Source organism: Rhincodon typus, chromosome 29 (assembly GCF_021869965.1).
Source record: "Rhincodon typus isolate 14 chromosome 29, sRhiTyp1.1, whole genome shotgun sequence".
Classification (NCBI taxonomy): domain Eukaryota; kingdom Metazoa; phylum Chordata; class Chondrichthyes; order Orectolobiformes; family Rhincodontidae; genus Rhincodon; species Rhincodon typus.
In genome coordinates, this window is record NC_063360.1 from 5729424 (window position 1) to 5753357 (window position 23934).

Sequence of the window (23934 nt, forward strand, 5' to 3'; positions counted from 1 at the left end):
GGCCCTACCATTAAGTCCTGCCCATGTGTGTTTTACCAAAATGCAACACCTCACATATATCCACATTAAATTCCATCTGCCACTCCTCAGCCCATTGGCCCAATTGATCAAGATCTCTTTGTAATCTTAGTCAACAATACCACCAATTTTGGTGTAATCTCCTTTCAAATGAGCTCAGGGTTTCCACCTCAACCATCAAACTGTATAGTGAATGCCAGACAGTTATCAACCTCTGGGTAAGTAAAATATCTTGTATATCCTTTTAATGATCACTTCAAACCTAAGCCCAGGTAATGACCTGTCGACTAGGGGAAATAGGTCTTGGTCAGACTATGGCAACTAGTAACTAAAGTTAGATGTTAGTGCTAAAACTTCCAGGAGGGTCTGTCTCTGATCTGTCACTTAAAGAGTCAACTCTATTTCACTTTCTAAAAGCACTGGGAACAGTACAGTACTCAGAAAATCAAGAAGAAATTACGAAGAGGTGTTACTCAAAACCGCTACCATATAATTCAGTCTTCAAGGAGGTCTCCAACGATTTGATTTTAAAAGGCAAAGTGGGAACTTAGCATTCAATATATTTACTCAAAGTTTAAATTGCCACTTTCAGATTAAGAATCAACTGTAAAATGAACACCTTAGTCTTAAGAGGAAAATTTAGACATGGACAAGAGAACTGAAATTATGATTCCCACAAAACAGAATAATTTTGTTCCTCATCCTCGAGTGCAAGATATCCACTATTGAATCATGCCAGATTTGTTCACACTGATGGGTATTGAAGTTGAATGGCTCCAGATTAGTCACCTAATATATAGTAACTACCTCAGTCAGCTTTCAATAGTGGACTTTGCAGCAAGTCAGTTTTTCCATTTACGTTAACAGGAGAGAAGATCTATCGTACACTATTGGATAGGAACTAGGGACAATTTAATGATGGACACAAGCCTCAAAAAACTATTTTTTGCCTCTAGCAATGTTATTGTAAGCTCCCGACTCAGCCAGCCAGCCAGACTTGACATTGTATTCTTGGAATAAAATATAGCACTTGAGGTCATTCAACCCATCGTACTCTTTGGAAATACACAGGAACACAGGGAGAAGATACATATGGTCATTTGGCCTATCAAGATTGCTCAACAATTCGAATGGTTGATCACCTGCCTCTACATCATTATCTCCCATCATATGCATATCCCTTGACATCATTAATCTCCAGAAACCTATCAATTTCTGTCTTGAACATACTAAATGACTGTGCTTCCCACTGATCTCTAGGCAGAGAATTCCAAAGATTGATCACCTTTTGAGACAAGAAGTTTCTCCTCAACTCAATGTCAAATGGCCTGCCCCTTAATCCGATTCCATCTCTGAGACTCACCAGCCAGGGCAAGCATCCTATCCATGTGTATCCCGTCACACCCTGTATCAGGCATCTAATTGTTCCATTCCCTGGACCTTCCACTATAGCCTCAGGAATATATACTTGAAAAGGGAAAATTTAATTCTCTGTCCAAATGTTGTTATTGAACTGGCTTTCACCATCCTTTTATGCAATGCATTCCTGATCATTGCTCATGGTATAAACAATTTTACACGTTCCTCTAATTTTACATCAAACTCCTCTGTTTGGCGATTCTCCTGACAATGGGAACAGTTTCCCCTATTTAATCCCAAACCTTCACAGTTTTGAAAAGAATCATCACATCTTCCATCAATTTTCCATTTGATCCAGAAGTCCAGATGATCATTCTAGGGACACGGGCTCAATAGCACGTGATGAATTTTGAAGTCTACTAAAAAAAACTAACTAAAAGCTGGTCTAATGGGGATCTTGAAGCCATTATTAATCGTCATAAATTAACATCTGGCTCACTAATGTCCTTTAGGGAAAGAAATCTGCCAACCTTACACAGGCAGGCTGACATGTGACTCCAGAACCACAGCTATGCATTTGATTCTTGAACTAGCCTCTGATGGGGCTTAACAAGCCACTCAGTTCAACTGAGTGATGGGATGGGCAACAAACACTTGCCCTGTCAGCAACATCCACATTCCATGCACGAATAAGGAAAAGGTTCTCTGCTCGAAGGAGCAAAATCTTAAATACTTTTGTCCTTCCTTATAGAAATCCCTCATTGATGTATTCTACGTAAATATTGCCTTCCAATTCTCAAGGCAGCATGTAGAATAGGCCTCTTTACCTCATTCACACCTGCAGCGTATTTATCCATGCAGCTCCTTCTTCAACTCATCTATGTGATGCCGAACATTTATCAAATCAAGTGATTCTTGAAAGGGTTTGTCAGATATAATGAATATATTGTATCATTATTGCAGTAACATGGGACTCCTCGAAAAAATTTAAGTATGCTGAACACTTATTCTGCTTCCACAAGCATACAAGTCAGAGGACAGTTCAGTCAACTACATACCCACACAAACAACTACCAATTTATTCCAATACTAATTCAAATTATGAATAATTTTGCCCTTTTTTTAATCTAGAAGAAAATTCCAACAAAACCACTTAGAGTTAATTTCAACCGAGATTCCAAAAATCAAAATCGTTGCCCTTTATAGAAATACAATTCAATCACCTCTTTGAAAATGGCACTAAGTCTATTTTTCTCATAATATTTCCTTAAGCTATCTGATGCTAGGGATCAACCTCCTGGCTCCTATTTCAACTGCCTCCAGGACATTAGATGTTTCTTTTATACTTTGCTGACAAGAATTGAATACAGTACTCAAAGTGAATAGTTTGAGCATGTCTTTGTAGTCTGAATTCTTATTTGCATGTAATTTGACATTCTATTACAAACAACAACTCACCCAAGTAATAGACACGATGGGAATGGTGCCCAGACTCATCATTTTTTGGAATGAATTGGAAATCATGAGGTGCTTTGTTAATGATAATGCCAGGATACTTCCTGCTGCTATGGATGATCTCTCTCAATCCATCCCACGTGTGTTTCTCAACGTAGAATGGGGAGGGTGCGTCCTCCATATCCACCACTTCTGCGCTTTCAGACAGTGCTTCCACGGTAGCCATCTCTTCAGTCCTTGCTACACAGCTGCAGCGAATAAAAACATCCTCTCTCAACGTGAGACACATAACAATATCCACAAATGTAGATACAAAGGAAAAATTTACATACAGATGCTATATAGGGTCCTCCATGCTGTTTGCAGTGTCAGCAGCAAAAAATAATTGCGCTTCTACTTTGTACAATATGTGAACAATGGAAATAAAAATCAGGTATTTTCAGTGATCATTAAAACTGATTTTTTCTTAGGTTACACAAGTACTTTATCTTGAGTGAAAGTCTAGAGGGATTAGAAAAGCAGAAAATCCTGGTCAGTAACGTGAATGGACAAATCTGAGAAACACAAGATAACCACCACTCACTCATCATTATTGTGTGACCCATGAACTTTCCGGTTAAGTCTCATTGTCAAGCGCAGCAGTATCTCAAAGCATAGTCACAATCTTACATGAATCAATAATCTCTCTTTGGGCAGTTATTTAGACTGTTTGTCAAAATCTTGGAAAATTTGTGACTCAAAATATAGAAGTGCTAATTAAAGATAGTGATAAAAATAATTAAAGGACACAAGAGCCTGATAGTTCAACATGTCAAACTAAGGATGAGCTAGAGTTTAAAAAGTGCCAGTGAATGAAAAACACTTTTCCAAATGTCAGCATGCATTACATAGCGCCTTTAATAAAATGTCTCAAGATGCTTCACCAAAGCATTTTGAAATAATATGAATTCAGGATATGCCTGGATACTTTACAGATAATAATGCACTTGTGAACTGCAGTCACTGTTGTAACATGAAAATTAAGCAGTCAGTTTGGGCACAGAGAGAGAATCTAATAGCTATGAGACAATGGCTACAATATTCAGTTTTTTTAAAAAAATGATAGCGTGACAGATAAATCACAGCCAGGACCTTGTAAGAACTCTCTTATTCTATAAATAGTGATACAAGATCTTTTACACTCAAACAAAAGCAAAGATGTGACTTGTAATTTGCCATCCAACAATATAGCACTCCATCAGTGCTGTAATGAAATATGTGCCTAGATCAAGTCTCTGGAATGGGACTTAAACACCCAACCTTCTGGCTCAGAGGCTGACACCTTCAAAGGTAGACAGGAATAAAGCAACCTATCGGAAAGGGGAGAAAAGCACTCATGCCCACACACAATGTCTGCCTGGACTATATTTAGAACTGAAGCATGTAGTTAAGTTCCATCAGCTTAGTAGATCAAAAAGATTATACTGGCTACTTCTTGCACTAAGACAGCTAACCAAATCCTCAAAGGAAATTCAAACTACGGAAAGTGGAAGTGCAAAAACTGACTAGTTTACAAGTATACACTATGTAGCATGAGCAAAATTAGGAACTGAAGTCTTAACAAATTAAAACCTAGGAAACAAGCAATTTCTCAGGTTCCCTTGTCAGTCTTGTGGTTTTCAATTAAAAATAAAAATGACAAAAATATTTTTGGTGGCAGAAACAAGACTTTTACCAAGTTGCCATTTTAGAAACATACCTAGTTTGCAACTTCCTATTGATGTACTCAAACCACTGATAGTCAGCTGATTAATGATTCCTTCACTGATTCAGCAGATGATTGTCACTTTCCTCACACAGTTCCCTATAAAATCAACATTTGAACAGAGACAAGAACGTCCACCCCTCAGATCGAAAAGGAAATACATTTTCCAATTGAAGACAGTATTGTATCATTTTAGTTTTAAGTGTGGCTACAAAATAAAACAAGAGCTCAACTTGGAAACCACTGCATTTTTATAACCATTGGTCCCCATGAGAAATCTCTTTTCCCTTCTCAATTCTTGTACTGCTGTGATATTTTCATAGATGCTAGAAGCCCACCAATACCTCATGGAAATAGCTGTTCATCCAGAGAATATTAACTCATCTTCCATACGTTGCACACAGATAATTTGAGATCTAGAGTTGCGGATACGATATTTCAGTTGCTAACCTAGTTTGTCCATTCAAGAACAATGCTTAATCTATCCCTACCCTTAAGGGCACTACTTACGTACTTTCTGTGGAAATCCAAGTCATGTCATTTGCTTGTAAATTTATGAGAGCAATCACAGGTGTAAATTTCAGGTTAATGCTTCTATAATGAAGTTTGACACATCTACCAGGAGTATGATGGATGTCTCCTAGATGCAAAATAGTTCATAGTATAAATAGATATCAACAAATTTCCTATAAACACCGCTTACTATTGCAACAAGATGGATTACTTATAAAAAAAAAGAAAAAAGCATACCATATATAAGACAATATTTTCTGCCAACATAGTTCAGTAAACACTGGTTGACTTTATAGGCATCATGGGAGCAGTTGCAGACATACTGGCGTCAACATCTGAGGTCTCTGCTTCTTTGTGTATTTTTTTTAAATACAACATGCAAATTTGCTAGTGGTGAAGGAAATGCATACTTAATATTGTTACCATTTTTATGTTTTACTTGCTTTGGCTCACACTTGGCAGCAAGAACCACAGGAATGTAAATCCCAATTATGTCACCCCTGTTCATAATCCTGAGGTGTTGAGGCCAATAGTTGCACAACGATTGCTCACCTACTGAACTTAATCAACACAATATAGACCTGGGATTAAATCAAAGACTCTCAAATTTGTCAGAACAAATCCTCTTAATGTATTTATCCACTGATGTTGAACACTGACCCCACTCTGCAAAAAGCTCTCAAAAATAGTTTCATGTGCCCTGAGCAGCTAAATCATAGAAATGCTCAGATAAATTTGTGATCAGAATCAATGCAAATTGATTGAAATGAACAACAGTGATCATTTTTATTTTTGTGCATTAGTGCCAAGCAAAAGTGGAGTCATTGTGCTTGCCAGTGTTGTGTTAGGTTCAACTCCAATGTTGGATTTGGGCCACACTTGCACTGTAACTGTAACTGTAACTTTAGTGTAAAACAAAATCACATCGCACCCCCTCATTCTAGACATAAATGCAAAACATTAATCACATTCACCTAAAATCAGTGGCACAAAGAACATCACCTATAACTAAATGACCATCACAGCAACAAAAATAATTGGTTGCCTTTTCAAGTACTGACCCACAGCAATAATGGTTCAAACAAAAAAACTGAAACCTCAATGAGAAAATGCTGGTTACTGTGACATATTTCCCCACACAGCACAACAGTGACTACACTTCAAAAGTACTTCATTGGCTGTAAAATGCTTTCAGACATCCTGTGGTCACAAAAATTGTCATATAAATGCAAGTTTATCCTTTACAACCACACAGCCCCTTTCCTCTGCTTTTTGACTGTAGTCTACTAACAACTTTTGAATTGTCATCAGTTAAAAATGAGAATTTAATGTTAAAAAGTTTGAATGAAATAACTTCAAAATAAGTGGACTGCATCTCATATTTCAGGGTTGTGTGTTAATGTAACCAAGCTATTCTAAATAGCATTAGAAACAGAAAGATAGCATCCTTCCTACTTCTCAGGAATATGGATATGTCTACAGAGCTGAGTTCAGCTAGGACAAGCAATAAGGAAATAGTAGTAGACTTGATATTATTGTGATTAAATCATTGTTGAGGCAGTGGTTGCATACTAAACAAAAGCAGACGTTAATTGCAGCATTTAAAATACTAAGATAAATGTCTCTCTCTATTTCTGGTTCAGTCAAAACTTCCAAACTGCAGAAGACCAAATGAGCAGATGGGGCAAAAGAAAACTAGTCAGTGATCTACTTAGAGATCACCCACAACTTCTTGTTATGTGCTATCCTATTTTGGTTGCATGGCAGTAACTGGTCTGAAAGTTTTTTTCACATTAATGGAATAGAAAACATTAGGCCAGACAAGATTGCAGCGATACATTAGTGAAATTTCTTTAGACCTGCTGCATATGAAGTGATTGACACCCCAGATGATCAATGCAATGTGCCATATCTATGCATGAATTGCAGCAAGTATGCTTTCATTATTACCGCAATGACAATTTGCGTAGGAGTTGATGACAAATTATTTCAAGAAAGAATTATAGAAGCACAGTTCGTCATTTTGTCCATCACTCCTGCGTCAGCATATGAAAAGAGGTGCCCAATTTAGTTCCATTCCCCGGCTTTTGCACAAAAGCCCGAAAAATTAACCTTCTTCAAGTACATGCCTTATTGCATTTTGAACAGTATGATGCAATCAGATCCTCTCTCTTTCACAAAAGATTGTTACGATCTGGAATGCACTATACGAAGCAATTTTTCAATTTAAATTTCTTCTGCCAAATATTTTAGATCAATGGCTTCTAGGTACCAAGCCACTTACCAAAACAAATAGCTTCTTACTAATTGTGCTATCAGATTCCCTTATAATTCTCCACACATCTATCAGGCCTCTGGTCAACTTTTTATGCTTACTGGAGAATAATCCAAGTTTCTCCAATCTGTTCACTCTCTCCTTCAGTTTAACATCATATGGTGCAAATAATTATAGACAAACTTCCACTGAGGCTACAATAGCGATTTATAAAGGTTAAGCAATAACTTCCTTATTTTTGCACTCAATGTACAGTAATAAAAGGTGTATTATATATTGGCATTTGAGATTTGGATTTTAAATGAGAAGGAGACAAGTGTGGGTCAGTTCTGTGTTGATATTCTTTTCAACACGCATCAGAATGCCATTTGGAATGGTGACCCAAATGGATTAATTACAAGAAAATACGAGACCTAAGTCAACTGACTGGCAGAACACCAGTGGAATATTTATACTACTGAGTTTACAAGAGACGAAAAAGTCATCGTTTTAGCTTCAGGTTCAACTTTGAAGAGAGAACAGTCTCTCCTAGCAAAAGGATTAAGCTTTTACATCAAGGGAACCAGTGACCCTAGCCAAAGTATTTTAATATGTGGAGCTTCTCAACAAGGAGAGCCCAAACAGAAACTTCCAAGTTGTTAAAATGAAAATCATTTCAGCCATCAGAATCGCAGAAGGTTCATGTCAACGAATCCAAAGGTATCATAAAACCATCTCTCAATCCAAGGAAAAGAAACTGGGAGGAATATCTAAAAACTTAAGTTGAGACAGGAGTGACTTTTTTCCCCCACTCTGGAATCAAGTATCTGTAAAAGAATAGTATTTGGAAACATGCTGAAATTTTATTTCATTGTTTGTGTTCAGATATTTCGAATGGTCTTGTACAGTCTGTTTACATCTTGTTGTTAAAAAAATAACCTGCAGCCTCAATTGTGAATATGTTTCAGTGACTAATGACCACAGTGACCAAATGCAAAAGCAAACGCGATCTAGCAAGTCGGATTCCATTCTGGGATCTGACTTATCCAGTATTATCATCAGCTGGGGTTCTTGTCAAATTGGAATCATTGAATTTAATGACAAACAATGTCTTTTTTGAAGACTTAAATATGTGGAGGTACTGGACATAACGTAGGAGCATGGTGAAGTTCATTGTACAAACTGGACTTTCAAAATGGCTAAAACTTTTGTGGGGGTAGAAGACATACAGTGGATTTTTTAAAATCTTAGACCAAGGCTAAACTGAGAGTTTTAACAGATAAATTAGAATAGGAATTAAAGCAAAATCTTATAAGGACGAGTTGCTTAAAACTATTATCCAGCATTTAGAATTCAATGGGGTGAAACAGAAATTGAGATATCTCCTCTAGAATTAGCTAAAATTTAATTAAAAAATAACGCGAGTTTGGGGTAGGAAATGGGAGAGAGTCACAGAGAATTGGAAAGAGAAGAGAATGAAAAGAAAACAATAGGGAAAATGGAAATATTCAAAGAAAAAAATCATCGAATAAAGATGTAGTAGTTCAGAGGAAGATTTTGATCCTAATGAGATTTGATTTAACTAGAAATCTATCTTTAGCATCTAAGTTTACAAAGGATTGGGTGGAAAGAATATTTCATCATATTTAAAAAGCTGGCTGGGCAGACAAAGTGGCCAAAGGTGTTTGGATCTCACTATTGTGGAGTGTTTTGATAGGTACAGTTATATGCCAGTTTGCCAGTTTGTTACAGAAGCAAACTGCAGACAATGGAAACTTAAGATAAAGCAAAAATCAATACCTGTCAGCTTCAGCCCGAAGCGCATCAATTCACAAGAGAAAGTCAGAAAAAAATAGCATGAGATCAGTGGTTTCAAACACTGAAGTTAAGAGAAAAAAATTGAGAATGAGCGAAATTATCATTATGGAAAACTTCAGTAATAGCATTCCAGTAAACTTATTCAAAGCTTACTTAGATGAATGTCATGTATCAAAGATGTAAGAAGCGAAAGTTCCAGAAGATACCTACAATACCTCTTGCAGCTATACTTGAGGAATTAGTCATTTGGGAATTGACAAGAAAATGAAGGAATAGAAAATCTGCAGATGGAAAAGGTATTAGTTTTAGGGAACAAACAGAAGGGTGCAAAATAAAAGTGAAAGGCTGGTACCTAGGATAATATAAAGAAAATAAAATGCATCCATTGTATTAAAGTCAATTGCTCAAGAAAAACCACAGGAATCATCAGAAAATGGTGTAGAGGATGAAAGGTATCAAAACTAGTTGAGGTGCACGTTTCTTTAGAACCTATTAAGAAGGGAGAGATAACTCAGGACAAACAAGGAAATACTGCCCTGATTTTTAAAGCAAATCAGACATTGGAGACTCTGAATTTTCTTAAACCTCAAAACACAAAAGTATTTCCTTGTCATTCAAATCATAAAAGTAAACAAATAAATATATAAGACAATGGTGCAAGTCAGTCAATTATGCTGGCTAATAGCAATGTTTTCCAGAGGGGTTACTGAAGAAGAAAATATTAATTGGGGGCATACATGGAGATTACAAACCAGTCCCATTAAATACGGTTGGATTAAAGAGTGACTAAGTAAATAGAGAAGTTGGCTGATTCAAAGATATTGGTCTCACAGAGTGGTTGAATAACTAAGAAGTAGAAGAAACAGATCCTGTAAGGAGAAACATACTAGATCGTTTGTAAATTGCCTCGTGACTTGATCTCAGACTGATACAAAAAATGGACGAGTACATGAAAAGGGAAATGACTTGAAAATTTAGTTATTTGATTATTTTCAAAAAATCTAAATAGGAAGAATGAAGGCAAAGATAATGAGGCTGACAGGTTTAACCTATTTTCTTTGATAGAAATGCAACAAATAGATCCTGAATTGAGTAAGTCACACCAAATAGCCTCTTCAGAAACTGGTTTGGACTCAATTTCTGAGGGTTAACAGTTGAAAAACGAAGTAGTAATGAGGAAATGGAAATTACCTCAAATACCAAATGAGGAGGAATGGGCAGTAGTCCATTAGATGTCTAATTTCAGTATTGTAACAAAACTTTGAGTAGCTCACAAAATTACAAACAGCAGGTCATTTGCATATTATTGAAACAGACAAAAAACACAAACATTATTACAAAATATGGTCAATTTTTGCCAGACATACCACTCGTCAGGTAGTGGGGCAACCCCAAATCATTAATTGAACCTGTGACTTTAATTCTGATACCAGCTCTTGAAGACCATTTGGCAGGGCCTTGATAGATTGCACAGGACCTCTTCCTAAAACTAAAAGTACATATGACTATCTTTCAAGCTATGAATGGTCCAACAAGACTTCCTAAGACAGCCCGTTAGGGGGAAAAAATTATAGCAAGAAGTGATAAAATAAGGAATTTGGGAATAAAACAATTCACATCTCCAGCAATCTCAAGGTGCACTGGAAGAACGGCAAATTTTGAATACCATATTAGAGCATACTGTCAGGAAACTCATAACGATTGGGATAATTGTCATCGTTATAATGTTAGAGTCTATGATAAAGGATGTAACAACAGTCCATTTAGAAATATATGATACAAATAAAGCAGAATCAGCATGGCTTCATGAAGGGGGAAGTTATGCCCAACAAATTTCTTAGAATTCTTTGAGTTAACAAGTAGGAGAGATAAAGCAGAACCAGTATAGGCAACATATTTGGATTTCCAAAAGTTGTTTTGATTAGGCACCCTACATAAGGCTACTTAAGAAGATAACAGCCTATTTTATGGACAGGACATTAGCATGAACAGAGGATTGGTTAACTAATACAAGACTGAGTCCTCTTCTCCAAACTATCACTGACTTCTCCCTTCTGTTCCCGAACTGCTCGTCTTTTCCCCTACTTGCTCAAAACCTGTGCATGTTCCTGTTCTGATGACAGGACATCAATTGGCATCAACTCTGTTTCTCTCTCTCCAGACAGGCAGCATGGCCTACTGAGTATTTCTAACATGTTTCTATTTTAACTTTACAGCATCCACAATATTTCACTTTTGTTACTCCATACTAAAACTGTTGCAAAAGAGACACTGTCTATGTATTGGTGAACCTAGAACCAAATAGCTTTTTACAGCCTTTCTTGAATAAAAATGGATAGGAACCGCATCCTTCAAATGATCTTCCATTACTTACAATATTGGTTCTGACTTCAAAATGGGCTTGTTAAAATAAAACCTTAACCAGGAAAATTAAAATATATTTAGAAAACGAATGCAATTTTTGGAGATAAGAAAGAAGAAATGTGTTTTAAACTCAAATTTGAAATGAAGGATTCTTTCAAAAAAAAAAACTTTTGAGTCCATCAATTCAACTTGATTATCTAATATTTCCACCTGGTATTTTTAGCATTCTAGACTCAATATTCCAAAGAGGAAAACTTCCCAATGTACTCAAATATTGTACTTAAACACATTGGCAGTTAGTGCAACATTTCAAATTTTTTCTACCTAGTGACAGATCTGTGATCACCAGCAGTTTAACACATAATGGGCCCTGCAGAATCAGTCAAGGTTGAGTAATAACCCACAACAGAATGGCTTTTCACAATTTAAATAGAGATTGCCACACGATAGCATTGCACTTCACTATTATTGCAGTGGCAACATGGGTCCCTAAACATAACAAAACCAAAAATATCATTGCCCAGTGCCAGAATGCGGTCCCTCAACTGAATAATTGGGCCTGTATTTTGCTTGCCTCAAGATCTCTCTACATTTACATTCCATCTATCCCTACCACCCAAAAAACAAATTTGATATTTATTGAAGGAACAATCCATATCCAACTGCTTCGAAGGTTGAAGCACACCAATGCAACACATGCATTTGATCAAGTTCCCCAAAAGTAACAAAATACTGCTGGGATTTACCTCAGATGTATCACTCTGCACTTATCACTCCACTTCACTAAAGAAATAGTCCTATGCATATAAGTCTTACTCTATAGTTAAGTAACAGAATTAAAGAACTTAAGCTGCAAGAAACTACTGTTTACACAACTGCATTAACTATATTGAGGTATTTAAAGCTGTGGCACATAAATGTGTGATCACCGCGCACCTGATGCACCTTAGCCTGTGAATCCTGAATACGTGATTGCCTAATTTCTGATGTTGCTGCTGCTGAAGGATCTGCCTATCTTTTCCGGAGACATGGCTAGCCAGCCTTCAACTCTCCGAACTTTCTCCCTCGCTCATCAGGCCATGTCAAATTGGATCCACGTATGCAATCACTGAATGCATGTTACATACAACATCTTGCTTTACTGCTCCGCTCTGGAAGAGAATGCAGGAACTAGGTTCTTAAATTACTACTCTCTCCATTCACATTTGCAAAATAAAGTTAAAATATTGCTTTCCTCACTTGCTTTGGGAGTATCAATTCTTGCCCAGGAAAGAAACAAAATGTATTAAACTAGTTGCAGACCGTTTTCTCAGTGAATACTTTAATCAATATAGTTCAAAGTTTTATAACCCTTTAGCATGGGCATAACGGATCATTCATACAGAATACATGGTTTTGAAAAGTTATATATGACTCCCGTAACATGAATAAACACCCACAGTATGTTTTTAAAAGGATATTTGGGTTTTATTTCAATATTTCTTGGGGTTCAGATCATAGTTATAATTGTTGCTATTGTGGGTTCTTACATCACCCAATTTCTCAGACTGTAATTATCAGGTAGTCAAATCAGAATCCATTACTCAAGATGACAAGTGAAAAACATTGGTTAGAGTGCTTCGACAACACCTTTTGTACCAAGGCAGCTCTAAACAATTTAGGGCTTAAATCAGGTTTCTGAATACATTTATTTTGTGTAAAATTTTCTTTATATCAAAAGCAGTAAGCTACTGGATATCAGAAATATAGCACAGAAAGTCTCAGGGACTGTAGTACAGTCTAACACATCCAGATCATTGCAATTCTGTTCAAATTCCATCAATTTCAAAAGTGAAAGGGTAGGGCAACTTTTTAAGCCACTTACCTTTTCCAACTTTCTGTGGTATTGTCTTCAAGTTTAACTTTCTTTACTCTATGCATTAACAGGCTAACAAGCCTCCACCAAATCAGCAATCTAAAAGAAGACAGGACTTCAATAAATCAATACTAATGAGATCAAAAAGCCAGTCTGTTAAGTTCTCATCATTCTATGTCTTAGTTGGGATGTTTAAGATGTGGTAAAATCTTATACATGCAAGCTTTTCTCCTCTACAGCTCAGTACTACAAGGGTGCCAAGTTTTAATCTTTCCAGATCATTTGGATTTACCATAATGGCACAGAATTAAATTTATATGCAGAACTATTATTAATTTGCATACAGCTCAGGCTCCCAATCCTTAAGAAGCTTATCCATCTTTTGGGAAACAGTGCTAACAGAAGCCCTTTTACGACCTCAAAGATGCCTTAAACTCAACTAACAGTTGGCTGGATCAAAGAATCACATGTTAGCACCTAAAGTATTTCAGAGAAAGCACTGACCTAAAGACAGCCCTGAAAATAATGATGAGATGAGTAGAGCTATCACGCTATGGTTGCAACATATAATTGCTTAAAACTGATTCATCGATTTACAGTGGACCCTGGGAAATACGCACTGATGACACAAGTGTTAGTTAAGGTGCACGAGGATTGAAAGCTTAATCTCACATACGGTGACTGGACATTCAATGATGCCATTGGGCAGTGTTCTTAGAAACTGCGAGTTTCTACTTCAATCAAGGCAAGAAATAACAGTCTTGTAAACAGGAGAAAGTAAGTATATAGTGCTTACCAGCGATTACTTTCAAACATGAAACATCTGTTCTGAAATGATGTCTTCTACATCATATTCAAAAAACCAGACAGTACAGGCCATGGTATAACTAGGTTCTCGGACAGAGTCTGCAACAACAGAAACAAGAAATAATGAAGAGTTTCACAAGAAAAGTAATAGCCTGCTTACAACAGCAAAGATGCTGACTATGGAACTCTGAGCACTCAATTCACTACTACATTAGCTGAATGAAGGAAGCAATACAGGAAAACTGCAGAGTAAGCAGCAGTTCCAATAGGTATTCACTCAAAAGAATTTGCGGTCTTTATGAACATCTGAAAGCTGTATAGCCTGCAGGTGAATTTAAATGCTAGTGGGTGTTGTTAAATGCAGTAAGAATAACAGGAAACATGTTTCCTTGAGGATGGTTAGTGATACCCTTCTTTTCTCGGTGACCATTGGTGACTACACTATTACTCTACATAAATCTTCCCAATGAATGAATCAAGGAGAAATCTGATTTTGTGTAGCAATATTTTGCCTGCACTTTGACAATAAATAGAATAGGACAAAACAACATATGCTTTTTAACTACGAGATAGTAAGAACTGCAGATGCTGGAGTCAGAGATAACACCGTATGGAGCTGGAGGAACACAGCAGACCAGGCAGCACCAGAGGAGGAGGAAAGTTAATGTTTCCAGACGGTACCCTTCTTCAGAAATGGGGGAGGAAGGGAGCTCAGAAATAAACAGAGAGAGGACGAGTGGGGCTGGGGAAGGTAGGTGGGTTGGTGATAGGTGAGTGAGTATATTTCCCTCCCCACCCCAATCTGCCTTCCGTAGGGACCGCTCTCTCCACGACTCCCTCATCCACTCCACACTCCCCACTAGCCCCACCACCCCCGGCACCTTTCCCTGCAACCGCAGGAAGTGTTACACCTGCCCCTACACCTCCCCCCTCACCTCCATTGAAGGCACCAAACAAACCTGCACATCAGTCAACGTGGTCTATTGCATCCGCTGCTCCCATTGCGGCCTCCTCTGAGACTGCTTTGTAGAGCACCCGCGCTCTGTTTGCAACAAACGACGACACCTTCCGGTCGTGAACCATTTCAACTCCTCCTCCCACTCCCTGGGTGACATGTCCATCCTGGGCCTCCTCCAGTGTCACAATGCCGCCACCCGGAAACTGGAGGAGCAGCACCTCATTTTCCGCCTTGGGAGCCTACAGCCCAATGGCATAAGTGTGGATTTTACCAGTTTCAAAATCTCCCTATCCCTGGCCGCATCCCATGTCCAACCCTCCTTCTCATCCCTGCCACCTTGACCTGACACAACCTGTCCATCTTCTCTCACACCTGTCCGCTCCTCCCACCTCACTGACCAATCCCCACCACTCCCTACCTGCACTCACCTATCACCATCCCATCTACCTTGCCCAGCCCCACCTGTCCTCTCTCTATTTCTGAGCCCCCTTCCCCCCATTTCCGAAGGGTCCTGACCCGAAACATCAACTTTCCTGCTCCCCTGATGCTGCCTGGCCTGCTGTGTTCCTCCAGCTCCACACTGTATTATCTCTGCTTTTTAACTATTCCTTGTTACTTAAATTATTTATTTAGTTTAGTTATAAAGTGAATTCACAAATTACGTTAAGGGATGGGTCAATAAAGATGCAGTAGCAGACACTGAAGGGAACATTTCAGAATTCACAGAATAAATACATGTCAATGAGAAAGAAAAATTCAAAAGAGACTGACTTATTACCCTTGGTTAATGAAAAAAAGATTTATACTTGCACAACTTGCTTTTCAACTCTGATACAAAGATGGGTAAGGTGCAAAGGTTGTGTAGAAGATTACACAGAACATAAAAAGACAAAGGATGACTAAAAGATAAATAAGGAGGAAAAATTAAAATGAGAGAAAGCTGCAAGAAATACAGAAATGGAAAGTAAGAGCTTCTGTAGCTATTTAAAAAGGGCAGAGTTAGAACAGGTTTACATCCTACAGAAAGGAAGAACTAATGAAAAAGGAAGTGACAAATTCTATATCAGACCAGATTATTAAGGATAGAAGTAATAGCTGTAAATCAGGGAATGAAAGCAATGGAAGAAATGCAGATAATTTATAATCACAAGGGAAGTGATGTTGAACAAGTTATCAAAAGTAACAAGCTAAGTTGTTCTAGGTTCTGATGGACTTCATTCTAGGGTCTTGAAAGAAATGATGAGTGAGATGAATGATGCATTGAATATAGTTTTCCAAAATTCCCTACATTCGGGCATAGTTCCAATAGTTTGGACGACAGTGAATGTAACTTCTTTACCAAAAAAAAAGAAAAAGAAAGAAATCACAGGTTAGGCAAACATCCGCCATAGGGAATAGTTAGCTATTTTCACCTTTTTGCAAGGCACTTGGATAAATTCACAGTAATTGAGCGGAGGCAACACGGTGTTGTGAAAGAGAAATCATATTTAACTGATCTATTGTTCTTTGAGGAAATAGCACATACCGTGGATAAAAGGGTACTGCTCTTAAGGCATCCAAAAGGCATTTAATGCCAAGGTTATTGCAGAAAACAAAAGCTCACTGTGTAAGGGATGACATATTGGCATAGATAGAAGATTGGCTTGCTGGCAGAAAACAGCAGGGAAAGGAGACGGCGATGGGGTAATGATGTGTCACTAGACTAATAATCCAGACACCCAGGTAATGGGTTTGAATCCCAACATGGCAGTAAGGTGAATTTGAATTCAATAAAATTTAGGTGGTTCATTTTCTGGTTGGCAAAATGTAACGCATCATGTGTCACAGGGTTCAATGCTGTAGCTTCAACTGTTTATAATGAGTATAAAGTTGTGGGTGAAGGGACTAAAAGTATGGTACTAACTTTGCAATGACAAAGATGCTGTGAAGACGACTCAAGGTGATTACAAGGGAATACAAGTGAATGGGCAAAGATTGGCAAATGGAGTATAATGGAGTTAGAAAATAAGAAATTGCCTACTTAAGTGGAGTTCTGAAATGCAGAAGGATCTGGGTGTCATGGTGCATGAATCACAAAAGGCTAGTTTTCAAGTACAGCAAGTAATCAGGAAGGAAAGCGTATTGTAACAATTTATTTTGAGGGGAAAAAAAGAATACAAAGTAAAGCAGTTATGCTTCACTGGTGGGACCACATTTGGAGCACTGGATAAAGTACTAGCCTCATTATTTAAGATAGGGTGTAAATGCATTGGAAGCTACCTCACGGGAGTTTCATTAGACTAACAGCGGGAATAGGCTATTGTCTTTTGTGGAAAGATTGGGTAGGTTAGGATCGCGTCCACTGGAGTTTAAAAGAGAGAGACAATTTGTTTGAACAATAAAATATCCCGTACAGTCTTGACAGGATAGATGAAATTAGGCAAATCAAGAAATAGGTGGCCACTGCTTAAACACAAGGGGTTTCCCAAGAGAGGTAAGTCGCACGGGGCAAAAGTGGGTTACTGTGCTAGGGCCTGTGGAACTGTAGCCATTTTACAAGTTCCTTCAAAAGAAAAAGAAATATGAAAGGGATGAATGCAAATCAGTATAGGCTAACAAGTCTGAAAAGGTAGTGGGGCGACAGCACTTTTACAAAGATGCTATCTGACCACAAATTTGCACGCTGCAATCGTTAACCCTGAAAGATTAGAATTTAATTACCAAAATAGAAAGACAGGTAAGGTGTTTTGAAACTAAGTTCCGAACAATTCAGTTTGAAATGCAAAGGGAATTGAAAAAGTATTCAGTTGTAATAGTGGTGTACACCATCTACAAGATGCACTGCAGAAATTCACAATGTTCCTTAGGCAGTATCTTCCAAACCCACAACCATTTACTTCAAGAAGAACAAGGCCAGCAGAGACACAGGAACACTACTACCTGCAAGTTTCCCTCAAAGGCCTCACCACACCGAACTGGAAATATTTCGTTTTTGCTCAGTGTCGCTGGGTCAAAATTCTGAAACTCCCTTCCCAACACAGCATGTGCACTGCAGCTTTTCAAGAAGGCAGCTCATCACTATCTTTCTAAAGGGCAACTAGAGATGGTCAATAAATGCTGGTCCAGCCAGCAATGTCTACATCCCATGAATGAATAAAAAAAACTCCAGCAAGCAGAAACAAATGGATTATTTTCAGGCTGACAGGGATATAGTGGATTGCCACAAGAATCAGTGTTTGGTCTCAGCTACTTACAATCTACATCAATTACTTAGAATAGGCACAGAAAGGAATATACCCTACCTTGTTGACACAAAGCTAGGTGGAAAACTAAGTAATGAAGACATGAAGAGGCTGGTCAAGGACATGGATTGTTAAATGATTGGGCAAGGAAGAACCAGTGGAGAACGTGGGAAAATTTGAAAATACCCTCGCTCTTAGGAGATTGGGATGTTTTTCAAAAAGAGTAAATGCTGAGGGAGTTATATACTATTCACTGAAAATTAACACACAGCTACAGCAAGTAAGTAGCAAACCAAATAGCTCTTTAGGCTTTAACGAAAAAGGTTTGGAGCTCAGAGGTATGGCATACTTGCTGTATTTATATAAGGGGTGACACTTTACCTGGTGCATTCTTTACTGCTTTAGTCTCCTTATTGAAGGGAAGCCATTCTTGTCTGAGAAGGGATATAGCAAAGCTTTAGTATGTCGATTCTTGGAATGAGGGGGTTGATCTTATGAAGGAGGAGTAAAATGTGCCACTCTCTAGTTTAGAAAGATGAGATGTAGTGTCACTAAACATAAAAAATTCTTAAGGAGTTGACAAAATAGATGCGCAGCCTCATTCTTCTAGCTGGATAACTAGAGGTGGGCAGTAGTCACAGGACAAGAACGAGAAACCGAAAAAGAATTATTTACTGAGACTGTTTTTGAATCTTTGGAATTCCCTATCGAGGGTGCTGTGGTGCATTGTCTATGACTTTATTTAAGATTGATATGGTAGACTTTTCAGCACTAAGAGAAACAAAGGAAATCTGGATGGAATGAGAGAGTGAATTTGATGGAATTGTTCAGCTATGACATTTAGTCAACACAATGAATGAGCTACATGTTTTTTCAAGTGATCTTATTACACACTGGCTGGAGTGATTGCATATTTCACCTGAAGGAAGTGAATGGCTACAATTGTAAAATTATGAAGCTCTTGTAATACATTAACAAAACATCTGTTTTTGACATTTTTGCATATTCCATAACTTCCAGTCAAATGCCAGAAATTTGATGGTGCAAAGGCATACAAGCTACAATGTTAATCAATCTGAACATTTCCTGTCACAAGTAAAAATGCATGTAAATCCCATAAAGAAACAGCATATCTGACAACTTCAGTTGAGTTAGGAAGGCAGGGATAACATCTTAGGGTTATGGGAGGATTTCTTATTTAATTCTGGTTTCTCACTCAACATATCGGTTCATTGGTCTTTGCCTTGATAAATAATGTTGTTTAATTCAAAATCCCTTTAATTCAGATTAAATTTGAACAAAAACGCCTTTCCTATGCCAACTTACCACAATTACTCAATTCATGCTACTTAACATTACAATTTTTGAACTTCAATGCTACACAAGAGTGGACTGCAAATCATAATGAATCAACTCAAATAAAGGCTTTTCTGTACAACGACTGGTTTGGATTATACTGAGTTTACTGAGCGAGAAGTCAAAAGCTTGCAATAATTCTATGATACAAGGCTCTCTATGATTTACTACATTTTAATTTATATTCCTTGACTGAGATGCTAGACACTGGAGCATTTCCTAACAAGCAAGCAGTGAAACATCAGAATACTTCTTGGCTACTATGAATCCCCTATACTGGCCAATTTATAAGTATAGCTTCTATGAAGACACCAGCAAAATTACAGCTTCATATGATGCTAAGTTTTATTTTAATACTACTCAAGTGAAATGCAAAAAAAAATCCAAATTGAGTCAAGTCCAGGCTGACTTCATCTTCTGCCTCCTTTCAACTCACAGATTTCACTTCGGTTGTGACAGATTCAAGTTGAAAGGACCAGTAGCAGATTGCCCAAGTGTTGTGCTCAGTCGAGACACTCAACATTTATCCATCTGAAGGCAACTTAAAAAAATGCCTTTTCCACAAAAAAGTGGTTCCCCAGTACCTTCCTCAATTCAAAGCACAATGGGATCTAGCCTGAAGTAACTTTCATCTCATCCCCAAGCAGATATACTGTGCAAACAACCAATTCCATGACAACACTTATTCCCTGGATTGTTCTGGTATTTCTAGTGACCATGACAGCTGGGAATGTGTAAAAATTCATTCTTGCCATCTCATATCGCAAGTTCTCATTTTTTCACCCTTTAAAGCTTATTATCTCACAGGCTTTGGGTAAAATGCAGACAAAATGCTTTTTTAGAAGTCTCCTTCTTCCTACAGTTACTTAAGAATCTCCTAAGTTTGAGTATCAATGATGTAGGGGTATTGTCACTGAACTAATAACCCAGAAACCCTGGCAAGGCTCTGGGAACCAGGGTTCAAATCCCATTCAAGACCCCAACAGCGCCCTTTAGGGAAGAAAACTTGCCAGGCTTTACATGTAACCCCAGCAAAATATTTAACTTTTAACTGCCCTCTTAAATGGCTTAGGAAGCCACTCAGTTCCATCAACAGCTAGGAAGTCTCAAAAGAACGAAACTAGGAAAGGAAAGACATCAACCCAGGCACCAGAAATAACAATGGCACACAGCCATATCAACCCAGCCATGTTCTCCTTATTAAAATCTGGGGTATTGCCAAAATGAAGAGCTTTCTCACTGACTAGTTAAGCAGCAACCTTGCAGTCACCCTGATGGAATCGTATCTTACAGACAATATCCCAGACACCACCATCACCATCCGTGGGCATGTCCTGTCCCAGCAGCAAGACAGACAGTGGCAGCACATTGGTATACAATCAGTAGGGAGGTACCTTGAGAGTCCTCAAAATTGACTCTGGAACTCAAGAAGAGTCAGGTCAAGGCCAAAAATAGGCAAGGAAATCTCCATACTTATTATTTTGTTATTACTATTCTTTCAAGGGAGGAGAGTTTCCTGGACCAGCATTTATTTGCTACCTTGGGAAGATGGTGGTGACCTTCCTTTTTGAACCATCGAAGTCCACTTAGTGTAGCAACACCCATTGTTCGAGAGGGAGTTCCAGGATTTTGCCCCAGCAACAGCAAATGAATTTACAATTTCATAATTTACTTTTCCAACAATCTCGAGTCACAACATGATGGACTTTGAAGTTCCTGTCCCAAAGTACATATTGTACCCTTGTCAGCATCGATGCTTCTTCCAAGTGGTGATCAACATGAAAGACTGATTTATCAGCTGAGGGAATGATAAGTACGTGGCATTCAGGAGGTAGTTTCCTTGCCCATAACTGACTTGATGCCATGCGTTTTCATGGGGTCAGAAGCCAATGTTGAGGACAACCAGAACAACTCCCTTCTGACTGTATACCATCTATCATTACCTCTACTGTATACTACATTGCTTGTGGGACAAGGATTATAATGGCATTGTCTGGAAAATGGGCTGTAAGGTATGATTCTGTGACTATGACTGTGTCAAGCTGCTGATTTCTAGTCTGCAAGACACCCATTTCAATTTTAGCAGTAACCCCCAGATGTTCGTATGGGGGACCTTGCAAGGTTGAGAGGCGTAAGTTTGCAATTTTGCTGTTTCCCAGTGTCTAGATTAAGGCCAGATGGTTCACCCAGTTTGGGTGCATTGACAATATTTTAGCGGTTGGATACAATTGAGTGGTTTGCAAGGCCATCTCAGAGGACAGCTGAGAGTCAGGGATCACATGTACACCAGACCATGTAAGGACAGCAAATTTCCTTCTCAAATTGACGTTAGTGAACCAGATATATTTTTACAACAAAGATTTAATGGACATAATTAGAGTTTTAATTCCCGATTACTTGGTTTCAAATTTCACTATTTATATTCTAGAATTCAAGCTCAGGTCATTCTCAATCTATCTCAGCTGATGAATCAGTATTCCTCTCTGTTGCGCACTGCTTGGAGAAACTATTGAAGGTGGCAAGGACTTCAATGTTCAGTGATCATGCTGGCTGATTCCTAAAAGACCTAACTATTCAACTGGATCTGTGGCAGGTGGTGAGGAATCCAACAAGAGGAACCAAACATACCTGACCTCATTCTCATCAACATGTCTACTGTAGATATATCTGGCCATGACAGTTTTGGTAGGATTGACCTTCACACAGTCCATGCGAAAGTGAAGCCCTGTATTCACAATGTCGATACCCTCTACCATATTGTGTGGAACGACCATCGTGTCAAATGGAATAAGTTTCAAACAGATCTAACAACGCCCGACTATAGTGCCTCCTGGATACACAATAGTGGATCAGCAACAGAATTACATTCAACCACAATCTGTAACCTTACGACCTGGCCTATCCCTACTCGACATAGACTCATAGAGCCGTACAGCATGGAAACAGACCCTTTGGTCCAACTTGTCCATGTGAACCAGATATCCTAAATTAATCAAGTGCCATTTGTGATCATTTGGCCATTATTGCTCTAAAGCCTTCATATTCATATAGCCATCCAGGTGCTTTTTAAATGTAGTTATTGTACCCGCCTCCACCACTTCCTCTGGCAGCTCATTCCATACAAACACCACCTTCTGTGAGAAAAAGTTGCCTCTTAGGTCCCTTTTAAACCTTTCCATTCTCACCTTAAACCTAAGCCCTCTAGCTTTAGACTCACCTGCTCCAGGAAAAGACCTGTCCACGCCCCTCATGGTTTTATAAACCTTTAAGAGGTTCAAAAATTTTAAATATTAGAGACAGAGTAATCTGTTTTCACTCTTAATTACTTTAACTGTAGATTTTAAGTGGTGAAACTGTACCTTATTAATACTGGAAACTGTTCCTTCCTTCCTCTCAATAGTCAAAAGTCGTCGTCACGTGCTGGAATTGTTGCTGAACCAGCTGAAGAAACTTCATTAATAACAGAATTGAAACTCCAGCATGATGCTTCTCCCTCCACATCTCAAAGATTCACACACCTTTACCATTAAGCAAGGGTTCAACAGTAGTTCAGGGGAGTAACAGGAGGCTATGAGCAGTCCTAAGCATATCTAAAAATGAGATATCAACCTGAACATATGCCACAGGACTAATTGTGTATCAAACAGTATAAGCTCAAGTGACAGACATAGCCAAGTGATTCCATAGCCAACAGAACAGGTTTAAGTTCTGTAGTCCAACCACAACTGTGGATGGTGATGGACTGACTGGAGATGGCAGCAACACAAATAACCCCATCCTCACTGATAGCGGACCCCAGCACAACAGCGCAGAAGCTAAGGCTGAAGTATTTGCCATAATCTTCAGCCATAAGTGCCAAGCTGATGATCGATCTCAGCCTCTTCTTGATGTCCCCAGTATCATAGATGCCAGCTTTCAGCCAATTTGATTCACTCCACATGATATGAAGAAATGGCTGAAGAGACCGGACATTGCAAAGGCTTTGGGCCCTGACAATATCCCAGTAGTGATATTGAAGACATGTTCCAGAATTTGCAACATTTGCTAAGTTGTTCCAGTATAGCTGCAGCACCAGAAACTGCCCAGCATACGGAACATTGCCCACTTCTGTCCTGTACATTAAAAAAAAACACAAATCCAGCCATTAACCACCCCAGTCTACTCTCGGCAATCATTCAAGAGATGGAAAGTGTCATCAGTGCTATCAAGCAG

At 38.4% G+C, this 23934-nt stretch overlaps 1 protein-coding gene across 5 annotated transcripts in view; it reads right to left on the minus strand.

Annotated features, from left to right (window-relative positions):
* dpp9 (dipeptidyl-peptidase 9) overlaps positions 1-23934 on the minus strand; it is a 93433-nt gene that overhangs the window by 49822 nt on the left and 19677 nt on the right. For 2 of the 5 annotated variants that reach the window (XM_048614196.1, XM_048614200.1), the window contains exons 2-4: positions 14177-14286; positions 13390-13479; positions 2836-3080 (exon numbers count right to left, since the gene is read on the minus strand). In XM_048614196.1, the coding sequence (XP_048470153.1) occupies positions 2836-3080; positions 13390-13445 (301 nt within the window). In that variant the 5' untranslated portion in view covers positions 13446-13479; positions 14177-14286. Of the gene's footprint in view, positions 1-2835; positions 3081-3164; positions 3285-5086; positions 5217-13389; positions 13480-14176; positions 14287-23934 lie in introns of those variants that run through there. The other 3 variants (XM_048614198.1, XM_048614197.1, XM_048614199.1) reach the window with 3 other exon arrangements.